The 25,556-nt window shown below is 39.1% G+C and overlaps 1 protein-coding gene across 1 annotated transcript; it reads right to left on the bottom strand.

Moving 5' to 3' along the window:
- Positions 1-1,851: 1,851 nt before the first annotated feature.
- LOC121738290 (zinc finger homeobox protein 2-like) lies at positions 1,852-3,123 on the bottom strand. Its single transcript, XM_042130253.1, has one exon. The coding sequence runs from the start codon at positions 3,121-3,123 to the stop codon at positions 2,524-2,526; it is 600 nt and encodes a 199-aa protein (XP_041986187.1). The 3' UTR covers positions 1,852-2,523.
- Positions 3,124-25,556: the final 22,433 nt, after the last annotated feature.

The following is a 25,556-nucleotide window of genomic DNA, read 5'->3' as shown; positions in this document are numbered from 1 at the left end:
ATAATCTTCGGGATTAAAGACACCTTACATTAGGCAATTTGTAATGTGTAAAACTAATCGCCGTACTCAGAGACATCTCTCGTCAGTCGTGTCGGTCTTCCGCCAGTGCGGATATTTTCACAGTGAACTCTCTACCAGGAACAAATACACACCCTAAAGTATTATCGCTTAGTATTGTTACACCTTGTATATTATTATTATTTTATTTTTTAACAACAAAACAGAAAAAAATATTTTGCTTTCTACTACTACCGCTACCTACTACTAGTTTTGTAAGTGTATCTTTCCTTAGGACGGCCACTAATATTTTATGATCGATCCATCATGAATTATAAACATACATGAACTGGTTTAATAGAAAGTAAATATATGAAAGTGCTTTAAGAATAACCTTATACCATGTTCAATATTCATTTACAGTGGATCGAAAAGATCAACCTTAAATTAGTGACCGCCCCTATAACCTTTATCCTCGCTAGGTGAACTTTCAATGGCTTTGGGGGTGAAATAAAAGTCGAGTATTCTGATAAACTAACTTTGAGTTTATTTTACCATTTACACTTGACAATGTATTCGTATTCTGTTGTCGGCTACGGCGCCGGGCGCGTAGCGCGTAGCCGCCGGCGTAGCGTGCTCGTAGCGCCTCTACGCCGCCGCCTACGCACACACGCACACGCCGCACGCACACGGCGAGGGAAATTGACCAACTCCGTAAATAAACGTAAACACAAAACACATTAAACATCATATGCGCTACTACAGTTTACATAAAATTTTCAATACAGTTTACAATAATAGGAACGGTATATTTCACTATGACGATTTTAAAAATTAATTTAATAAGACAGTATAGGAACTATGATAGACGAGTGCTACCTTTCGTGATTTAAATCATTACGTAACCGTCGACTACACACGGAGTCGCGAAAGAGCGTGTCACCGATGATCACAAAATATCTAAAACGAGTAGAACATTCATAAAAGTAAACGAACAACACGGCCGGGGCGGCTCGACGGCGGGGCCGGCTAGCCCGGCCCGGTCTCGACGCTACGTACTCGGAAACGGTACGGCGAAACTCTAGATGCGACAATATCGAATATACATAGGAACCATGATTCATTCCGCGGGCTATCGTCCCCCGCGGAGACCTCGCATCGCCGCTCCTCCGGCACCACACATCAACAAACGCCGCCGCAACCGCGACACACGCCAACTCAAATATTGTAGTAAACGCGCGCCTTCGCGTCGGAAATCCGCGCGCGCCGCCCGCAGGTCGCGCCGCCCGCGCCCCCGCTCGCGCAGAGCGGGCACGTCACGGCGGCGGCGAGCGGCGGGCCGCGCGCGCGGGCCCGTAACAACAACAAGGACCGCCGGCTACCGGGGAATTAAACATCGCAATTCACAAAAACAAACTCAATGTTGTAGTAGGTCTCGCTCGTAGATAAAATATCGTATTAAACTCCGCTAGATAAAATGTAAATATGTAAAATATTTCTATTAACGTGATCCGTGCCATCGAAAATATATAGGGGACTTCACGCACACGACAGCCGCGCGGGCGAGCGAGGCGGGCGGGGAGCGAGCCGCGCCCGCGCCGCCGCGGTCTCACTTACGCCACTACTAGTAATCGTTACAATATCAATAAAAATTTAAGAATCACACTTAGTTCCAAAATAAACTCACTTGTATGCGAGGTAGGCTGGGCGCTGGCGCGCAGCCCGAGTTTTCGAGTTCGTTCGTTTTGGAAAAGTTTGCTACGATAATAATAATATTATAATTAACGTTACCGATAAGCCTACGCGGTGTCGTCGCGTCTCCGCGGGCGGCCCCGGGGCGCGCCTTGCCCGAGCGCCCGCTAGCGCCCCGCTGGCATCCCGCTAGCGCCCCGCGAACTCGCATTGAACTCGACAGTTCCGCCATGGGGATGGTCGCTCGCGATAGTATTCCGCGGGGACGAGTCGCCGGAGCGTCGACCGCGCGAGATGACGACCGCTCTACCGTCTAATACGTACCTAATTCGCTCACGTTTAAAAAAAATCATATACGTATATATATCATAATTATCTCCGTACATTTATGACGCATCAGGAACTTCTTACGAGAACGTATCTATGCCTAAAATTAGAACGATTATATGTATGTATTACATAGCTTTAAACAATAATTAAATCGTAATTATCAATATCGATAATATTATATGCCATAAAGATAGGAACTTGCTTTCCTGGGACCCGATGGTTCAGAGTGGGGGAGCCGGCTCGGCCGCCGCGCCGGACACAATAAAACCTGTCTAACGTATGATATGAGATCGACTCGCGGCCGAGCGGGCCGTCGCCGCCGCGTCCCAGGCCGGCGGCGACACCTGCTAACCTAACTTACACGACTACAAGCTTTAAACCACTAGGGGGCCACGCGGGCCTCGACGAAGAAAAGCATTACGAGCTAATAGTGAACTGCTGCGTTGTCGGACAACGGGGGGAGCGCGCTCCCTCTATAGGAGGAGCTATACATTCCTCGGCATACTAGTGGCCGGCGCTGGCCAGCGGCAGCTCGCCGGGCTGCGGAAAGCGCTGCGGCGCGCAGAACACGTCGTCCTGCGCTGCGCGCGCCGCCAGCAGCGTGATCTGGTTGACGACGTCCTCCATCTCGTGGCTGAGCGGCTCGGCCGGCGGCGGCGGCGGCGGCGGCAGCGCGGCGGCGCGGCGGTGCGCGTCGCCGTCCGCGTGCCGCCGGAACTCGGCGCCGCTGCGGAACCGCTCGCCGGGGCAGGCGCGGCACTCGAGCGCGGGCTGTACGACGCGGATGACGCCACGCTCGTCGCGGCCGGCGTAGCACGCGCGCGCCTGGTGCGCCTGCAGCGGCACGGCAGCGGGGAAGGCGACCTTGCAGTGCTTGCACACGTAGCAGAGGTCGAGGTCGAGCAGGCGCGCGCCGGCGGGTGGCTCGGGCGCGGGCGGTGGCAGGCGCAGCGTGGACGCGCCGGGGTCCGCCGCAATGTGCCGGATCTGCTCCAGCGTGGTGGCCGGCAGCTGCAGCACGCTCGCGCCGCTGCCTGTCTCCACGATCAGGCCCTGCGGCTGCGGTTGCGGCTGCTGAGGCTGCTGTTGCGGCTGCGGTGGCATAGCGTTCGAGTTGCCTCCTGAAACAATACAAACAAATGTTAGGAAGCTGTATTGTGATAACTCATCCGTAATGTTCATGCATCTTGGTTTCATGTCCTTTAGAGATCCTAAAGGATCATAAGAATATATCATAAGCTAACGAAGCTGATCTTTAGGATCGACATACACACACGAGATTTAATACTTTCAATTATATTTCCACGTATCCGATGGGTAGATACATATTTTATAGAACAAAGGTTTCAGCGATTATCATACCGAAATACTTTAGCATAATAAACCAGTTGGAGGCCATCAATCCGGCCCCGCGGTCTCCGCGGCCCTAATTTGGAGGGCCCATTGTTTCTTAACACCAGATAAACGCTGTTTACCTTACCCCGGCGATTGTGGATTCGTGATGCGTTTCTAACGAGCGGCCGGCCAGTTAGTTCCCTGCTTTATGCGGTATATTCACGAATGCATAATATAGTACTCGACCACTTCTACGGACATCTGATATGTGCTTTATTTTGTTAATCTCAATAAAGTTAACAAGGTGAATGTTTTGTACTTGTTTGTATTTTTTAAATTCAGGAGCGTGCGATGCGTAGATACGATAACGAAACATCTGTACCTTGTGTAGTTAACGAATAACTAATGAGTATATACATAATTTTGTAGCTAACTTTAAAAGTTTCATTAGAGTTTCGCGTAGGTGTAAAACTAAAACAAACATCATTTTGTCCCAACTTCCAATTATAATAGAAAATATTGCGAAATCGAATTGCTAAATGCATGGAGTGTAGACAACAGACAATATGCAAAGTACGGAGCACAACAATTGGCTTGATTGAGCGCGTGTCTTGTAACAATGTTCTTAATGAATGCGACGTAAACCGATTGAGTAAATGCCCAGGTTATAAATAGCTAAAAGATAATTAATATAATATGACAGACGTTTTAATATAACACTGTTCAACTTGTATAGGATACTTTTTTGTAGTTTAGTGTAGGTCCGGTTATTGAATTAGTTATTGAATAAATAAACGAAGAAAACGTTACAATGCTCTAAATTGCTTTAAAATCTTCTAGTGATTATAACATCTTTATCAACTGTAAAACCCTTCAGAAAAGCCTCAGTTAAATTAAGATTAAAAAGAAATTTCATTTCCGAATACTTCCAAAAACAAATTTGAACGTATTTCCCGCGTTTTGGTTATAAACAGCGCCAACTAAACCGTAATTTAAGCGATTAAAGTAAACTATTTATCAAGCTAAAGGCCGGTTACGGAGACAGCCGCGGCTCTGACGTTAATTCGCAACCCTTCTGCCAATTAGTTTCGAAATATCCACACTATTGTGCTGGCAACACCGCCGAGCGCACGTAATACCTGATAACGCGCAAAGAAAAACAGCACTTGTGACTATCAAATTAAAGTCCAAAATGGTAGGTAATCGCAGAAACAGAATGGCTATTTCGATGAATGCTTAGGTTTAAGTCAAAGGGCTTCTTAATCCGGAGTTGTAGGTCGTTACGCGTTATTATAACGCGCAGTCGGCCACTTCTTCGCTCATTTACATCTCATTAAGGATACCATTGGCTTACTCTGTTCAAAGTTATTCTGCCCCGGAGTTTCTAGGAGACCCTTATGTCGTTGAAATAGGGGTCTTGCCAGAGGTGTAATAGTATGCAATGAAATAAGGTGCAATTGTATAGAAAGATCTAGATTGCGATCTTTAAATACTTTAAAAGTAGTGTTGCTTATTATAGCCTATGCTGCATTGTATTGGAAAGGTCCTATATAAGACTGTGAATGTAATGTTTAAAATTTATATTGGGTATGCGTTATGCACGTTTTAAAAAGGGTTTCGTCCAAAGTTGTAACTAATAGACCCAAAATTTTCTTCATGAAATGGTGTCCAATGACTTCACATTAAACCTTACTTGATGTGATAATCCAAAGAATTATTGAGTATAGAAATTATAAAGAAAATTGAAATGTAGAAAGTAGACGTGTAGGACTGTGAGTATGTTTCTCCAGCTGTAGGTGAGTAAGCTACTAGTAAGGCTTTATAGTTTATTTGTGCTGAGCTTTGTTTGCTTCATAATCACTAATCAGTCTGTGTCCACAATAAAAATATAGAGCCGAATACAAAACTTTAATTGGAAGTTAGTAAAAAATAGTCACCATGTCAAAAGAACTTTAAATCAACTGTACTAGCCTATCAATATTATAATTACCAATTTATATGTTTTCCCTGAACTTGCTGACTTAAGAATTCAATTCCCATTGGCTTCCCATTAAAAAACTATCAATCCCATCCTAACTTTCAAAGCCTCTAAGACATGGCCCTTACATCCTTGACATAAAGGTCTTTTCAGAGGTAGAATAACCCTGAATTCTCAGTACTGTCAGATATTAGCGACATCAATTATCCGTACTGGGAGTCTGTGAGATGGAGCGATAGCTCTGATCGATGGTAATTAAACTGGACCACGACTGACCAATGGGATTTTGGTTTAGAGCAGTGATTCCCAAAGTGGTCCTGGTGGATCGTCAGGGGTCCACGCGAGACAAGACAGGGGTTTATGTTGGCCCTGACAAAAAATTTAGGCGGGGGGGTCCATGTAAATTAATTTTGTTAGCATTGAATAACTTTTGTATAATGTGTAGGATTAATTTATCTTATTAGAAAGCATAGGCCAAGGATGGCGAATGCGAAAAGCGATGGCCCTGCCTTATCAACGTGCCACTTTTCTGTATAATCTGTAGTAGTCATAGACATTTTATGTCGTGTGCCATTGGTTCGCCAGTCCTGGTATGGGCGGATGGCGGATAATTTGTTGAAAAGCACAGCGACTGTTACTTAAAATACTAGCAAGTTTCATGGATTAGTAGTGGGGGGGGGGGGGGGGGGGCACGAAACAAAGGAGTTTGGGAACCTATGGTTTAGAGGATTACATGTTTATGCTAGTGCTTGAGAAAAGGATGAGTAATGATTTTTACTTGACTTCAGCAAAGACAATAAGAGATTACTTTATTCGAAATCATAAAAGGAGGGTGGAATATATCTTTTGAGTAGAAATAATTATTTGTTTCAATGGTACATATCATACCTAAGCTACTAACTTGACTGATGAATAAGCTGCCAAAAGATAATACTAATTACGTGTATTTTTTAAGCAACAACAACAGCCTCTTACTTTAGTAAATAAATCTAGGTTTATCTGTAGAATTCACGTCGAGTTGACTTGCAGTTGACTGGGGACAGTGATGAGACTGGCAATTAGACTTGACTAGTATCCAGAGAAACCTAGATTGTATGCAAATGGTCCTAAGATTGGGTGCTTATCAAGAGTAAATAGGAATCAAGAGCTAGGCATTTCCTGATGCCTAGCTCTAAACGTGGCTGGGTAATGATTTACATCTACTCATAAAAATTTCAGAACGTTTTAACGCAGATAGTGTATACATTTTTAATATTAAATACTTGTTAAAAATCTATAGACTATTGGATTTAAGAATAAATCAAATAAAATAAATATGTTTAAAGCAACATTTTGGCAAATTCTAGCAGTCCCACACTAATTCAATTAATTCTTATTTCCTCGTGAAACATCTATAATCTGAATATTTTTTATTTACTTTTATTTTTAAATTAATAATTTTTACATAAGCCACATTATCTGTCAAACTCTTCATTAAAGTGATCGTTAATCAATAATCATTCAATTAAATATCTCTGAGTACGGCGGTTAAAGTAATATTATTTAAATGCTACATTATCGTATCCGTCGTCCTACTTTTTTTTATGAAAGAAGGGGGAAAACGAGCAAACGGGTCACCTGATGGAAAGCAACTTCCGTCGCCCATGGACACTCGCAGCATCAGAAGAGCTGCAGGTGCGTTCCCGGCCTTTTAAGAGGGAATAGGGTAATAGGGGAGGGTAGGGAAGGGAATTGGGCCTCCGGTAAACTCACTCACTCGGCGAAACACAGCGCAAGCGCTGTGTCGAGCCGGCCCATTCGTACCGAAGCATGGCTCTCCCACGTATAAAACCACCTACTGGACGATATGTTTAAACTATAAAGTTTAAAGTATCAGTTCGTTTATCCAAGCCTTGCCAGTGATGCCAGTGATGACATAATGACTTACAATGCCCAGGTGTTGATTTACACAGCTGTAAATTAGCGGCGAACGTGTCAGAGAAACCCTACATGTTGGCTGGTGTTAGGGGGAGGCGTAGGGCAAGGGGGGAGTTACAGCTCCGTGTTAATGTCAGAATCCGCTTTGCACTTCCCGCTAATGCAATTAACTTACTCTATTTTCAGTGTTCTATTGATTTTTTAATCGCGGATCAGCTATTAGTGCTTGACGTGTTGTGTTTATTAGGGACCAGTTTTTACTAGTTTCAACTAGGCTAGCTAGCTAGGCAGATGGCGGACCTACGTACATTGGTCGCGTTTTGTCAAAACCAGTTAACAGAATAGGAATCACATTGAATTGACATAATTCGACAATTAATGACATTGGTCTGTCAACTGCCGATGAATCAATTGCTTCGATGGTACCTGCACCCCACCCCAGATGATACTCCCAGGTACCTCATGCTTCTCGTTGAGACTAGAATATTTGGAGTGCAATGTTTTAATGAATTTTACGTTTGTTGCTTATCTATTCCGTCTTTATATTATTGTCATTCCTCTGCCACTCTGTAGGCGAATATAAGCTTTAAGAACTAATATATTTTACTGGATAAATAAATTTTCATACATTTAATTATTTCATAATAATATTATTAACCATTTATCTCAATAATGTTATTCTGTGGTATGTATGTGCCTCTTCGGCAGTCTTCGGTATAAATGTTTAATACGGAGGTGATAAAATCCTTAAGTGCTTTCTTAAGAAAGTTTAAAAACGACACGAAAAAGCAATTATTTTTCTACGATTACAGAAAACGGGAAAAATAATGCCGGAAATAATGCGACCATTAAACAATAATTTGATCGAATTTTATATCCATCTCCCCGCGGAAATCTCACCGCACTCAAATATTTAATTACTTCGGCTCTCGATCACTCAAACCGGGAGTGCTATCATAAAACGCGCTAATGCTCCATAATTAAAATATTCTCAACGAGCCGTGGCGTAATGGCACCTCCGGCGTCGGCCTCCTTCGGAGAAAAAACGCATAAAAAATTACATTCACCCCCGAGCTCACCCCTTGTGAAGGAAAATCGATTAAAAAGAGGAGCCGCGGGGCGCGGGGGGTTTAATATGTACGAAAAAATGCAGAGGGGAGAAAGGACCGCCTCGAGTTCAATTTTTATAATTACGTTCATACGTGAGCGGCCCCAGCCTCCCCCTTATTTAAAATAGTTTTCTCCAACGTTTTCCTTTTTAATTTTGCTAAGGACGATGCACCCCAAATTTTCTTGAGGAATACACTCAATTCTGCGCTAACTTTATCTTTTACGACTACGAAAGGAAAATTGGGGATGCTCATGGCAAATTAGCACGCAACACTTAAGTCTTAACGTAATTTATATTGCTACAATTTTATCGGCTTGGTCTTTCGACGGAAATAGATTTTAAATTCATTTATTTCTGTACAATTGATTTTTCTCCTTTGAAGTGGCTTTTAAAACTGTCGCCTAGCAACAGAATTATTAAACAACTCGATATTGTTCCATGAACATAATGCGAGTACTTTCGTGCGATAGAAATGAGTTAAATCTCCTCGCATATTCGGCAATCAAGGAAGGAAGGAGGCAATAAGAACGGGATAACCGACTCGAGGACGTTATCTCTGGAGACGTTTGCAAATGAGCGTCACGCACACTTGCACACACACACACCCACGCGCCACACACACGCACGCACACGTACGCTAATCTCCCGTGCGTACGTTACGTACACGCTCGCGTACATTTTATAAATAGATATCGTTTTTTTATCCGGGTAAGAATGAGGGGGTCGCCACCCGAAGGAGGCCCCCGCGGGGGACGTGTTGGATTTCAGATCGCTCCGAACTGCAAAAATGAGGGATGAAAGAAATATAGCTTAAAACGCAGATATTTCCCGGCGTCTCGGGCGGGGGAGAAGATGGGGTGTGTGTGGAACAAAGTAGAGTGGCAATATCGAACGAAAATGAAACGGTAAACGAACCGTGCGCGGCCGTTCTAATGCGAATTTATAATTTGGACATCGCTCTTTGAACTCTGCGAGGGTGGGCCGGTATACGGGGAGCGGAATTGACCCGTGTGTTTGCATTACGGGATTAGTGCTTACTGCTGAGTTCGGCGCGTGTGTGTATCCTCATTGCAGGTTAACGGGAATGTCCGCCGACCTAATTGTCGGCGCGACGGCCGCTAATCGGGATACGCCGCGCGCGATAATTGCGGCAGATTCCCTCCGAGATGACGCACTACTCATCTCGTAGACACGAAAACTCCGCGAGACGAACGAAAAGAAACAAAAATTTACAAAATTTCTTTGTCATTACCATGCTAAGTGAGTGAGCTATAAAGAATAAGTTAGTCCACGTAGAAGCGCAACGATTTTAGCGAAAGATAGAGACTTTACGGCGGCCGATGTCACCTCTACGCGTCTTAATAACCGCTAGCTCTACGGTTTATTACCGGCGCAATTGCCGCTCAGCTAATTCACTAATGAGCTACGTAGGTGTAGCGCGGGCGAGCTAAACGTCGCAGATTACGAGTAATCAGACGAAAACTTTACATAGCACTCGGGGATTCGGAAGTCAATGAATTTACGGCGGCTACGTGATCTTCGGGACGGCAGTAACGGCGCCGTTAGGCGGGAAAGTGAAAATTGCGGACGTGAACTGGAAGAAAAAAATATTAAAAATTAATCAGGCCGGCGCCGGGTCGGGAGGGCACATGTGTCGGCAAAAAAGTGCCTCCCTCGCACGTGCGACGGCCGTGTTCGAACTTCTCGACAAACAGAGGATTTGTCACAATTACGGCGGGTCCGCCCTTGATTAAAACCTAAATCACGTGACGTGTTTACGGGCAGGCCGGAGGTGTATTCAATTTGCCGAGGTGTCCGCTTGGGGTGCCGGACACGTATCGGCGCATCGCACCTGAATTCGATCATCGCCGATCAGATCGGAGGCGGAACTGCGACGACTTTTTTAATTATTTCGATCCGGACTTCTTTTCGTTGCGGAAATCTGAGCGCCCCGCTCCGATGCCGTTAAACCGAGGAGATTAACATTTGAATTAATCGGAAGATTAAACATAATGAAAGAAAATCTCATTACGGCGGTATAATGGCGGCGAGAAATATCTCCGGAGAAAAAAACGTGGCGCGAAAGAAAAGGCGGAGAAAATTTAAAAGGCTCGGGCGAAATTAAAAAATGTTAAAAAAATGTAATCGACGCGCAAGGGTGGAAAGTTCTCAATTAAAGAGCGGCTACGGGAAGTCTTGTTGTAATTAGATTTTTCTCATTTCCTTGAATCAGCCCCGCCGCCAGACTGACACTCGCCTGTTTCATTTGTAATGGAAACTTCAGTTTTTGCTTTCCTTGTCATTTTCCGTTAATACATGATTCTGCCTTTTCCGTTTCACAGATTCTGCAATTAATACTTATCGAACTTTTGAACTTCATTAAATGTCTATTGTTGTATAATCAGTTTTTAAATTCTGAATTTAGAAAAATTAGATTACCTCACAATCAATTAGAAAATAGCTATTTTCCACTAATCTTGCTTCTAAAACACAAGTCATTTTAGCACAAACACATATTAAATAAATGTAAGAATGTAGGCTTATTAAGATAACATTTTAAACATTCGCGTTGCATTATAATTAAACTTTTAGTTTGTAGTAGCATTACTACTTAAATAAGTCGCGTTAAGTCCCGATTAAAAAGTTTAAATGTAGGCTTATTGATTCTAAGATAAGTAACATCAAACTTTGCAGTTTAAGCAGGTAAAAAATAAAACGGAAAGCAATGAAAAAATCCCCAAGTTGAACAAAGAGCGACAGCAAACTTTTAGTAGAGTTAAATGACAAAACACCTCGGCCCGCAAAAGGCCCTTTTAAACTTCAAATTAATTCCGTCGGAGCGTCGGCGCGTAATTAAACATCTCTGTAATTACGGGCGCTCTAAGTTGTCGGAAGTTGTCGGCGATTGTCGGCAATTATCGGGGATTGTCGGCGAAGTGGCCGGTCAGTGGCCAATTACCGCCGCCTCCGACGATTAAGCAATTAAAACTCGGTCTCATTTCAGATTTTCCCGTAATTTTCCCGTAATTCTCCGTAAATTCCGGACGCCCGGGGTGGCTTTGTTTACGCTGGCTTTCATCTCGGATTTCTGATGTTGGTTTTTGACGGATTTGAGGGTTTCTTTTGAAATTTAGCGACTTTTAACTTTCGTGGTAATTACTGAAATGTTGCACGACTTTTTTATGTCTTTTATTTTTATTGCTGAATATCGTTATTGTGTTGTGGTGATTTAGTAATATTTTAAAGTACCTATACAAACAGTATTATGTTGAGTATATTGTTAAGTACGTTCTCATAACATATTTTATTAACTATTTTAAATATGGACAGATATTATAAACAATAGCAAGAAGATTATTGTCTTTACCTTAACTGCAAAACTGGATTGCTTAATTTTTAAGAACAACAGTTATATTCAGCGTCTTATAAGTGAGTTCATTAAATGAACCCCTAAAATAGCAGCTGCTTGAAATTCATCTCCACCCTTTTTCTTCACAAAAAATGAACTGATAAAAATATTTTCTTAACAGAGATCTTAATCCGGAAAAGGGGAAGCAAACATTTTAATGATTGATATTGTTTGAACAACACGATGACCTTAACCCTTCCTCCCTATAATTAAACACCAAACCTCAACGCTTAATGACAGAGAAGGGTTAAGTCATTAATTAAGCTGAAATCTTACAAACAAGATATCATCCCTCGACCCTCCGTCGAGTCGGCGCGGCGCGCGGCGTCGGCGCTAATTCAATAAAGAGTTGTAAACAGCCAGAGAAAGGGTTAATTTGCATGTCGGTGCAGGGTTAACCCGCTCGCGGTTAGGGCTTAACAATTAGCGGGGAGGGTCGCGGAGGCCCGGGCCGTTGAGGCAGGTTAGTGCTCGTAATTAAGGCATTAGGGCGCTTACAGGTTATTACTCGAATTGTTTTCCTCATGGGGGAATTTCCGCTGAGGTTTAAAAGGAAAACTGTGGGAAAATACTACAGGTTAAATGTTCGGTAAACTATAATTAGATAAGTTTAACAAAAATAACAAAAGTAAAATACCGCGAAGACAAATGAAGAAATGTTCGGGACACGCGCGAGGCGGGCGGGGGCGGGCCCATGCATTTTTAATTTACTAATTTGACATTTGAAACGGGTGAAATTATAGGCCAGCTAATAAATTAATTTTTAAAGGCTCCTGGCGAGTAAAAAATTTTATGAGTTTGAGCGTTTTGGGCGTAGATGGGCGAGACTCGAATATTGGGTTGTTTTATTTAAAGCTGTATCAAATACGTGAAAAAGCATAGTACCTACAAAAGTTTATGGAATAAAAATAATAACGGTATTTCATCGACATTCTTTTCAATCGGTGGATTCAACAATCAAAGAGTTATTACAAATATCGACGAAGAAATTGTGACATGTAGTCAGTTTTGAGAATAAGTGCAGTTTATCCACCTTTACAACGACTATCAATTATGGTGAGTTGCGAATTACGATAGTATTTTCTTAGGTTTTCACAAACTAGATAGTTTGTGAACTCTATGTGGACTGTCTACACGTGACTACGGCCGATAAAGAGCCCGAAAATCCTGTATTGACTACAAACTAATAGTAGAGCTCTTAAAAAACTTAGTACTTCCATACTAATATTACAAATGCGAAAGTGTGTTTGTCTGTTGCTTCGTCACGCCCAAACGGCTGAACCGATTTTGCTGAAATTTGGTATAATAATAATAATAGCTCCCACACCGGTTTCGGTGACGGTGGCCGGTTTCATTTAAACCAGGCCAGCTACGCAGGATAATTTTATAGTGCCCAAGTGTGTGTGCAGTACACATGAGCACTCTCTATTCCTTTACTCTCATAACCCAGTGGGACGAAAGACCGACACGACCGGCGAGAGATCAGGCACGGGACTGACTTTTTACATGCCCATCCGACGCATGGATCATCTTACTTGTCAGACAATCAGGTGATCAGCCTGCACTGTCCTAACCAAACTTGGAAATAACATGTTCCCACGCGGCTATCGAACCCACGACCTCCGAGTCAAGAGCCGCGCTCTATACCACTAGACCACGGAGGCGTTCAAATTTGGTATGGAGCTAGTTTGAGTCCCGGGAAAGGACATAACTTTTTACCCTAGAAAAAATGTACGGTTCCCGCGCCATAAACAAATGTTGGGTGCAATAGAGTTGCGGGCGTCATCTAGTGTAATATAATATTTAATTTAGTCGTGTGTATAAACAAAATGTTATTATTATAATAACAATAGCACAATTTTCTCGCGCATGTCGCGGGCTGGGCTCGGCCGACCGATGCAATTTGATTGATTGCATTGCTTAGTGTAGTGTAACCAATCTTATTGAAAACTGCCATTGTAAGGTATCGGAAAGGCCGCGGCGATTCAATGGTTTAAATTGAAAAAAACGGGGGACAACCCTACACGCGATGCGGCTGACATTTTATATTTTGGGGTTTAAATCGATAAGTTTGGAAAATGTCGATAATTTTTGCGCAGTTATTAATAGTGCGCGTAGAAACTGGCTAAGAAGAGACCGTACTATGGAACGTGATAATGTTGATGTAGGGTTCACTATGAACAACAATAGAGTCATGAATAGTTCTGTACAAAACGAAATAACTAGTTTCTAGTATCAACGACATTTCAATTTTTTTACACTATCTAAGACATTAGTACATTAAAAGCATGATAAATACATATTATACAAAAAAATTATAATACTGTAGCGTAATGCTGAGTCAGTTAAAATCAAACATTTAAGTAGAGTTTTTAATGTGAAAAACATTTTTTCAAAGATAAATAAAGTGCGACATTTAACCTTTGATAAAATGGCCTTTATGGCTCTGACATAAAAGTTAATTTCACAACTCAACAAAAACTTAAAATGGATTGTAGGTACACGTTTGCGACAGTTATTTTTAACAACACTTAAAACAACATTGCAAGTGACAGGAGCACACGTCAGATTCAACGTTCGATTTTCGAATTCTATTGACGCGGTTTGAGGGGCTCGATTTTTAAATCGACAAATATTGACATGGCAGGGCGCGGTGCCAATAACACCAGTTTTAACTATGGTATGAAAATAATGGTTGTATGGTATAAATTGTACCTCAAGGACAACGAATATATAAAAACGTATAAGAGTGTCTCATGTTATACGTGTTGAAATGACTGCAAGTATTTCTAAGAAAAAAAAATTGCAAGGGGTATCAGGAGAGATAAAAATCGCCTACTTAGTGCCGCACTCACAGACGAACATTACTTACAGAACTCTAAATAAATAAAGATTTTGACATGAGGCCCATACATTATCTCTTAAACTCTTTATTAAATTGATGTTTAATAGTGGTCACCCTACACTACCAGATAAATCACACCAATTCTCGATATAAGTTTTAAGAAGTGAGTTATATGATTCATATAGCCGCCTTACTTCCTTAAATAGATACTTGCGTCGCGGCCAAACTGGAGCAAGGAACTTTAGAGCTATGATTATTTTATATAGTTCTTAGTATTTCAGGAGAATTAAGAAATAAGCACACACACCACAGCCTCTTGGATAAACAGACGAAGATTATTTGTATTTATTAATGTAAAGTCTTACTGCCGCAGTCAGACACGAATATGAATTAATAAAATGTAATTGAACGAGGATTTTGACAAATAATGTAAAGTTGTTTATTTTAAATTATTAATTTAATTTCAATTTTAGTACAATTCATTAAATTCGTCTCTGAGTGCGGCAGTTAGTACTTCAGGAGAATGAAGAAATGAGCAGACAGTGTGAGAGCTATAGCCACTTAGACAAACAGACAAGATTTCTTGTAAGTATAATTTATTAATTTATAGTCCTTAATTATCTTATTGAAGAAGTCTCTGACAAGCACTCAGAGACGAAAATTAATTACTGTAATTTAATGAAGAATTTGATAGTGTTGTATATGGGGTTTTTGTCAAATAATAATTAATTTATTTTCAATTAAGTAGTAAATATTCGTCTCTGCGTGCGGCAGTTACAACTTAAAAGTTTCTTGAGTACTTTCCTATGGTCAGCTTTATATCTGTCTGTAAAATTTATTAAAATCCAGTTAGTACGTAGCCTTATTTATTATTTCCTCCGTTTATAATATTATGCTGATCTCTAATTTTTGTAGTTTTATAACATATTCATATTTTATTTCAAAGTATAAGACTCTACATCTATCTCTATACTAAACAAGATAAAACGTGCTCAAATTGACGCCTCCAGCGTTCATCTTTTGGGGTGTATTAAAAATGGCTTAAGCTTTGTTGTGCGGTTTTCGGGGAGGTTGGAGGAAAAACAATAATTATAATACAATATTGGCGAACCACCCTGCCTCCCCGATATTTTATCTAATCAAAAAGTTTCACGGGAAAAATTATACCAACCTTTATGAGTCAAGTTTCTTAAGAGGGGGAATCGGGTTTTTTAATAAGTCACAGGACGCCTATTGTGTTGACTGTAGCTTTTTAATTCTTTTCTCTTTTCAGTCTATCTTCCCTTTATTATAAATTGAAATTTAAGGTTTATAAACCTTGAAGAAGGAAGCCTTGAAGCTCTGTAGAACACTCTCAGAGACGAATATTAATTACTTAACTGTAATGAATGATGTGCTTGACAGATAATATATGGGGGCTTAAAATGTCAAATCTTCATTTAATTACAGTTAAGGGGGCGACTAACCCAAAAAATCAAACATCGTCCTTCTCTCTTTATACTCACGATCGTCTTTCATATGCCAGGTAAAAAAGTACGATGTGGAATCATCGCCAAGTCAGTTTTTTCTTAATAACTCGATAAATATACAACATTTAAAAAATCCGCCAGGTCAGTTTCTCAATGATAGAATTTTATACAATGTGTTAAAATAGTATATGTTAACTAAGTTTAGAAAATGAGACAATTCAGGGCTTATTTTCAAGTATAAAAATGAATTATAAAATCGACAGTTTTGGGTTAGTCGCCCCCTTAGTAATAAATATTCGTCTCTGAGTGCGGCAGTTGGAGACACAGTAAACGTAAGTTTAATGTTTATAGAAAATACTTATAAAATATTGCCGTTTGTGGGCTCACAGTCCACAGACTGACAGGAGGGCCACGGAAGATCAGGCGCCACGGCTTGAGTGGCTTTTTCTTCCCCCCCCCACGCTACGATAAACTGATAAAACAATCCTATCAGGTTTATAGATATAGTCTGTACATATACGACCTTATAGTAATATTATGGCTTCCTAAACATTTACTACAGCTTGTTTGAGTATTTTGAAAAGGTAATCTTTCTTCGCTTGGTCCTTCAATTAAGTAAAGTTTTTATGAGATTTAATTAATAAATAATATTAAAAAACATATTCTTATATTCATATTGTATAAATTACCAAAAGTATATAAAATAATAAAACTTTATAATGAGATTAGTTTGAATGAAATATTCATTTAAATTTTCACTTGCTGCGATCAAAGACGCCTGTGGAGACGAAAAAATCTATAATTACGAAGGCGAAGGAAAATTGTTGATAAAATGAGGGTGCGGAGTGGAGGCCCCGGTGTGCCCCAGTGTGCCCCAAGTGTGCCCCAAGTGTGCCCCGGTGCCCCGCGCCCGGGTAAATACTACACTCGCGTCTGTTTATAAAAAATAAAAAGACTTATCGATAGCTATAAGATGTTTAGCGATGGTCCACAAAATTATCGATGCATGAATTTCATGTGAGAATATAGTTAATTAAAATTTGTAAATATGGTTTTTCTAATGGAAATATTATTATAATTGGTTAATTTGTTAATAGACATATTGACCGTGAAGGATCACATAACCATAATAAAAATATTATGTCAAGATGAATATTACATTAATTAATGAAAAAACTATTATTTAATTTTGATTTTATAGGTAATTTTGAGATACTCAGGCAATGATATTACATATATGAAAACATTTTATGTCTGGACTCGAGGCTTACTATTAAAATAATAATATGCAGGAAGAAGTAGTGTTATGTACATACTATCATATTATGAAAAAGTCACACGTGAGACGGACTATGAATTCCTAATAAAATTGCGCAAACACGATTGATAACATGTACCGGGTATAGAAAATTTATGGAAAAATTTTACATAAGATACTCGAAATTTAAAGTCTCGTTTTTATTAAAATACATGACGGAATTTTCCATAAACAAGGTAAATCAAAACATCACGCGTCAATGTAAAAAGGTTTCGAGAAAAACTTTTATAAATACGATGACTACTTGCATTGGGTCAAGGTTCCGTGCATCTTGATCGACAACGGGACCCGTAGGACTTACGTTATTATCCGCATGCGTCAGAAGAGTGATGTTTTTCAAGTGTATGTTTTTTCGATTTTTTTCGTTTTCTCGATTGAAATAAATAGATCGATACTTTATCGACATTTCTTCTAATGTCAATGGCACATCCCTAATAAAGGGGCCTTATCTTTTACGTCAAAAATTCAAAGCACAACTCTACAGTAAGCTTATCGATCGCGTTATAATTTCCTAAAGTAATGAAATTTCATTAAATAGACGTTAAAAAGGGGCTGTATTTTTTGTGTAGTTATGGCGTGTACATAATATAATCAATAATAAAGTTTAATTAGCACGTTCTAGAACTAGTTCTTTGGACTGGATTTAGGAACTTAAATAGCTTGTCGGACAAAAGCAAGAATGGTATCTTTTGACTATTCCTAGGACCTGATTACCAAAGACTTCTATTTAAACTGATGCTGATTACACCTACCGACTAGAGCAGCGAGACAGTACCCTCAGCACTCAGTAATACTCAGTATGTTTAGTATGCTCTCGGCCTATCGAATTGTCTGTTCGCACTGTCACGCCACTTTTTTTTAAATATAATAAGGGGGCAAACGAGCTAACGGATCACCTGATGAAAAGCAACTACCGTCGCCCATTGAAACACTCGCAACATCAGAGAGCTTCAGGCTTCAGATACGTTGCCGGCCTTTTTAGAGGGAATACACTCTCTTGAAGGTTTGCTCTACTCGGTAGGTGTAATCAGGTCCATAGGATTTTTGGTATGACTAATCTTGATATTCGCAGTATCTACCACATTCTACGTCGAAATTGAGCCGCTGTTTCATTATGAATCGCAGCGCCAAGGCCATGTTATGTAGTCCCGAAAATGAATTCGGCGTTCCCGAACAATTCGCCGATGCCTGAATGACATTTGCAATTTAAACGAGATTCATTTTGTTTTCGTCGAAGTACTCGGTCATTTCAGGGTTCGCTGTGTAGTGTTTGGTGTAGTGCAGCTTCGATGTTCGAAATGTAGGTAGAGTTATAAAAAAATAATTCCAAATTCAAAAATCTTCATAGACAATAATATTATGATGTTATTTTTTACAAGCAACATTGTTTTGCCATGACATATTTTTTCGTATACTTAGCCACAAAAAACAAGTAGACCCGGAAAAAACAAGTGCTTTTCCTATTTGCTAGAAGGTACTATAAAATGCACACATTAAATTAAAGTACAGTCCACGACTAGGGAGGATTCAGGAATTGAAATAATCCAATGAAGGTTTAATCAGGGCCCGCCAAGACATCAGCAATATCTTTATTGAGTTAGGGTCGAAAATTACGAGACGGTAAAATCAGATCCAAACGAGAGATCCTTAAATGGAAATTAAGTTATTATTATGAAGATCTTTAGAATAGGTATTCCTATATTATTTGAAAAAAAAAGCAGAAAAACTGGTACGGGTTAAGAATATTTAAATGGTAATACGAGTATGAGTGCAGAAGAAATTACTTTATAATAAAAGACACGTCAAAGTTATTTGACGTATCAACTACTGAAATATCAACCCCTAATTCAAAGGAGTTTTCGCCTACTCATTGATTATTATGAAGAATGATTTCCATGTCAAACCGGTTGTAAACCGGGCAGAACCTCTGTGGCTCAATTGGTAGAGTGTGTGGCAGCTCAAGCCGGCGGTCGGAACAAAAAGTTTTCAATGTTCCCGGGTCTGGATGTGTATTAAATATATGTATGATATAATAAAATCTTAAATATATGTATAATATAAAAGTATTAAATATATTTCCGTTGTCTGGTACCTGTAACACAAGTCCTTCAGGTACTTAGCACGGGGCCAGACTGACGTGGTGTGATTTGTGAAGCGTCCATAGATATTATTATTATTATAAAACTGGATTAAACTAAAATTATCTTTCCGATTTATTCACTAATAGATGAGACAGAAACACAACATGGAAATCAAATATTGTAATCCTGTTTAAATACTCAAATGATGAATTTCATACATTCCTACAAAAGCTAAATTGCTCTTTACGGTGCTCGTAATAAGGTCGGATGTTCGTTACCTGATATGAATATATAATAACACATTGTTTCATTTACAGCGATACATAAAGTGTTTTATCAGTGGGAGCCCACATATTGCGAGGGGTTGGGATTTTTTTCCTCTAATGCGGTTAATTTCCTTTTTCCTCTTTATTTATAGTAATCCCTTTATAAGGTGATTACGGAAATGTGTTTTCTGGACGTAAAAGAGCGCAGCGGGGGCTGTAAGTATTTTGTCTGTGAGTTATGAGTATGGTAAAAAATTAACTACTTAAAGTAACAGAGACTTAAGTGACAGATTAATTTAGTATATTTATAAGTACCGTAAAGTATAATATTTAGCAATTTATTGTACAACGATTGCGTATTTAGTTAACCCTTTTGCTGCTTAGGTTAGGTCAAAAATGTCCACGCGTAGAGATTTTTAAAATGAAGCTATGAAAACAATAAGTTGCGATACCACGGCATAAGCATGTTTTGGTCCAACATATTTACAGCAAAAATAATTATCATATTTTCGCAAAAACCATTCGATATTTTACACGTTCCATTAGCCCTGAATAATTACGCCAGCAGAAAAAATCTAAAGCGTAAGCATACATAAAAATATGGGGTAGGGCTACCCCAGGCGGGAGATGCGAGGGGATAAAAAAGAAAATGAGGAGTTATGTTTTCGGTAATAAAGGTCCGACGAGAGAAATCGTTTAAGACGCCGCCAAATGAGATGGAACGAATATATTTGATTATTTTTATGGCGCGGAATAGCGATACGGTCTTAGCCTTAATGTTTATTTGTTTTACTTCAATTTAATAAAGTTTACGGTGACCGGTTATGACGTATTTTAAATTGGTTTAAGGAGCTGGGGATAAACAGTATAGTAGACAATCTGCTGTTGGCACACTTCCAGCTATTAGCAATTATTTAGTTTCTAAATTAAAAACAAAAGATTAGAAGGGGAGTTTATTTTGAGAGTGTTCGTTGTAATCAAGAGTTATAAAGACTATTAATCTGTCTTTGCAAAATTTTACATGAAATTAGATATTAGTTACAAATTGTTTGTTTAAATTAAAATAATCTTACTGTATCATATGACAGACATCACAAAAGAAAATGAAATAATGTTTATCTATCACGCTTAAGCCATAAGAAGGTAGAATTTTAAGTGCGGAAAACAGTGCTTTTTACGTTAATCCAAGAATTTAATGATGGTCATAAAATTAGAAGAACGATGAAACAATAAAAAGTATTTTGCGTGTACACACACATAGAACTCGTCCCAAATAGAGCACGCACACACGCGCGTCGTCCCTGAGACCCTCGTGTCACATAATAAGGGGGTACGGTGATATAATGCAGTTTTTTATTGCCAACTCGTACCCACAAGTAAAAAAATATATGTGCGTACATTTTAACTATTAGCGTTTTTTTGTATGGGGTAAGAAGGGTTCGGACGGCGGACGGAGGGTTAGATTACTAGATAAATTAAAAATACTCGTCTATACAACTTTTGGCTGCTGGAGATTAAAGGAAAATGGAATAGTAGAAATGGTTGTTTATTTCTTCTTTTAGATTTGAATGAATTTCTAAAACATACAGTAACATCCATGTTTTTTACAGTTTCTAATTTGTATTCTTGAACTATGTAGCCTGTTGGTATATAAACAAGGTGATCACACATAATATTACTAATCTCTGTTACTATCCTCTAGTTACAAGAACTCGAAACATCTGCTCTTATAAGAATGATCCTGAACCTCTTATAAGAATGTCGTTTGTTTTTAATCGTAACTGGAAACTGACGTATAAAAGGATGACTAATTACTACCACGCGTATACACATTAAACAATCTCGCATCTTATCTTTAAAATTAATAAAAAAGCTCCCAAAGAATGACCAATCTAAATTAATTCTGAGGCTGTCTTATCGCAGGTAGCTTCTTGTTTCTACGAAAAAATCGTATTTATATCTCGTGGGGTATAAGGAGCCCTATTGTTCCGAGCGGGGTCCCGTCAGCGCGCGACAACGCCAACATTAATTATAATATTAAAAATGCCATTTAGCCATTGTCTGAGATGATCAGAATTACCAACATTATAGAATTAACAGGCGAAGCTGCGATTATTCTTTTGTTTGTTATTTGAAAAAGGAAAATTTTTGAAGTTTAGAATGTAAGGGAGAAACGTGAAAGAAATTAAGATTGCTATTGCAATTTCATTAGAGGCGAGGGCATATTAAGTAACGTGAAAGTAGGTGTAACGAATCGGAAGATACGGAGCGATAAATACGAGGAACCGCCAAAATATGTGGAGCCAATATCATAAAGCACATCCAGGAGTTATGCCGTACGTGCCGCTCCATAGTAATTAGATATTACGATCCCGGCTAATCGGCCGACGCCGTTGTTTCTAGAGGGAGAATAAATCACCGGTCGATGTTACACCGCGACGCAATAAAAAAATGAACAAAAAAAACAATGTCAGCCCGCGCAACAAAAGAAATTATACGCGCGCGGATTCGCTGCAAAAAAAATCGTTATGATAATAAAACGAAATGGTTAAAAGGCATTTATAAACGGACGAGAACAATACGCAATTTATACGTTCGGAATCAAATCACGGTTTGTTTAGTTAGCGCGGATATTTTTAATATCTCAGCTGCGACAGCTGTCAGTTTAGGAGGCCGCGTTAAACGGCGCGTTTTGTTTCGCGACAATCGCGACCCGCTAATAAAGTTCTAAATCCAAAATTTGAATAACAATTCTGTCACGGACTTCATAAAAAAAAACTTGACATCGACTTGAGTGCGTTTTTTTAATGCGCCAGCGCTATAAATCAAGCCCCCGGTCTTGGTTATTAAATCTCGAGGAGCGGGCGATGTCGCCCGGGATGTTATTAATGAAAGTGTATCACGGGAGCCATTAGATACATAATTAACATCGATATCGGACCGACAAAAAACGACGTGCAGTGCGAAGGAGACTCCGACGAATAAAAACGTCATTAAAGATTGATCGCCGGGAGGAAGTATCATTAATATTATTCAATTAATAAAATGTAATTTCGCGAGGTAAAACTCTCACCCCGAGGAGGAAAAAGCAATTAGTGGCTAGATTGCGATCCGTCAAAACAACTGCGAGAAAAAAAGCTTTCATTAAAAATAGAATTCGCGAGGGTGAATATGTAAGGAGTTTTTTCTGCATAAGACGCGGCGCCCTTGTGTTTTTTAATATTTTTTTTATATTCAAAACAAACTATGTGGGTGCTCCGTAAGCGGTTTTTGTTACGGGGTGTTTTTTTTTTTCTAATTATCCGCGTAATGACTGTTGTTATCCTCCATGGCGGGTAATGACTAGAGTAGCGGTGACATTTGCATACGGCGGGTTTTTTTCTTCGACACTCTTGTTACTTTTTTGCCGCCGGTTTAATGCTTGTGGTGTAACATTTCAAAAGCTGATTACTCATTATGGGGGGTGCTTTTTTGATGTTTACATTTAGCGCTGCATTCATTAGAAGGGTTAGCATTTAGCAACCCGAGAGTCGAGTATTGTAGCGAAATACTTAACATGACCAGGCTAGAAATAATGACAGATTTTAGGGAGAAAATGGTAGATTTCCTTGGTTTATTCCCACTAGAAAGAAACCAAAGTTTGAGTAGATATCGTAGCGAAAGGCTTATAACGATAATAGAAATATGTAAATAATCAAAGGCTAAATATAAATAATTAGGTACTAAGAAATATTTTAGAATCAAAGTGACAAAATTTTTCTTTTTTGTACCTTCTAGAAAGAAACCAAGGTGATCATGGTAGGCGTGTAATCAAAGTATTTGTGTGTTCGGCGATGTGGGTAATAAACGATACCGTGCTACCGATTTGGTATTAGCAATCATTAAATTGGAAATAACGCAATATCTGCGATCCACTGCTTTCTTTTATAAATATCTCTCACGTGAGGCCGTGCCTCGCCGTGACACGAACCTCGCTGCGATGGAAATATTCAAATAGCGATATAAAAAAGACAAGTTAGGTAGCTTTTAAAAAACATGTTTGCTCAACGACGAATCGCTTTTAGACATGACACTGCATTCGATCTAGGTGATTTTATTGGCTAAGCGTTTTCCAATTTTAAATGATATTTTACTAGAAAAATGGCGGTTGAATTGCATTGCTACGTATACTTAGAAAATCGTCTAGTCTAATCAAAGTATGTAAAGTTAGAAAGGAATCAGAAAAAAAACTTTAAAGATTTTATTGAATGATAAGTTAATACTAGATTCTTATTAGAATCAGCTTTGTCTCAATAAGACTATGACATGCCAGGTCTAGTTTTTATCAAGTAAATTAATGTGTAAATACATAATGTTAACGTTGACAATAATTTTAGATCTTCTAGACAAAGAAAGCCACTTAGGGTTAAAATGAAAAATAGCAAAGTAGGTTTAAATCAATGATATTGTACTTATACAGATATGTTACGTCCATACTATTTTCCGGCATAAATCTCTTCCGAACAATTTCCAAATTCAAAATTGCAGACATTGACAAATTTGACAGATGAGTGAAACAAAAGATACGAAAAACCATTTACGTAAAAGAGACAGTTCTATTTTTAAACGTCGAATCGTATCGCTGTCTCATTCTTCGCCTGAGCTATGACGAAAATTCGATTTTTTCCAGATTGTTCGAAAAAATAATTGAAAATGTAAATAATTGAGGTATTTATTGCAATCAAGACATGTGGTAAGAGATTCCATGTGTTTTGTTTACTTTCGAGTCATAATTGGTACATTTTCGATACACGCACGACCTCATTTTCAATTTATTTAGGTAAGACAAGACGCGGCACATAGTGACTACGCTCGATGCAGACTAAACAACAGACGGCCCAATTGGGCCGTATTTGAAGCTTCACAACGCGCGCGGTATTAACATATCTGGTTTGAGTATTTCATAATTGGTTTAAATACATACTAAGAAATGAAAGTAATCTCACAAACCCATATTTCTACATTAAATAATACTATAAAATAAATAGGACCCAATACCGTATCGAAAAATAACAATACAATGAGGGTATTAAAATATTATTATTAAATTCAGCCTCCATATTGTTAATGTTAACGATATGAATATTCATATAAATCAACATTACCCTAACAATACTTTATTGAAATGCAATTTATTTGCTTATTTATTGAAATTTGTAACGCGCGTTCATTTTAATTTCTCACATTAGGACAAACATTAACGCGTGCGGGAGCGAGACGGAGACATTTTCGACAATACATTTCTATCGATATCTGTCAACCGAACGTCATTGATAGAATTTTTAATGGGTTTAAAAAATGGCGACATCGGCGCATGTGATATTTATTGCCGGCAGTAAATTTTGCTCCCGGTTAAATCACTTTTAAATCTGGCTTTCCCTTTTATAACAACTACGTATGTATTTCCAATAATTGCTATAAATCAATTTGTTACTCTTTATTGCTATTTTTAGGTCGGGTTAAAATGGCTGCTGGTCAGATTTAATCTGTCACATTAAACACGGAACGTTCCCTTTTTGAAATCGTTGATTTTTAAATAAAGAACTCATAGGCAAAAGAGTAACTTGTACATACAGATAAGAGAAGGTAATTAAATCGATACAGAATAGAATTATTTACATATGAAAAGCATAAACTCCAACCTCACCGCACCGTGCCAAAGACAATGATAATTGTTCGGCGTGAAATATAGATTCGCCACCGACAAAAACGAGAAGAAAAATAAAAAAAATGCTATTTTTATTGTACGCCTCCATTGAGAGCAGGTGA

The sequence above is a fragment of the Aricia agestis genome, chromosome Z (genome assembly GCF_905147365.1).
Source record: "Aricia agestis chromosome Z, ilAriAges1.1, whole genome shotgun sequence".
NCBI classification, from domain to species: domain Eukaryota; kingdom Metazoa; phylum Arthropoda; class Insecta; order Lepidoptera; family Lycaenidae; genus Aricia; species Aricia agestis.
The sequence above is the reverse complement of the archived record's forward strand: the minus strand, read 5'-3'. Positions and strand labels throughout refer to the sequence as shown.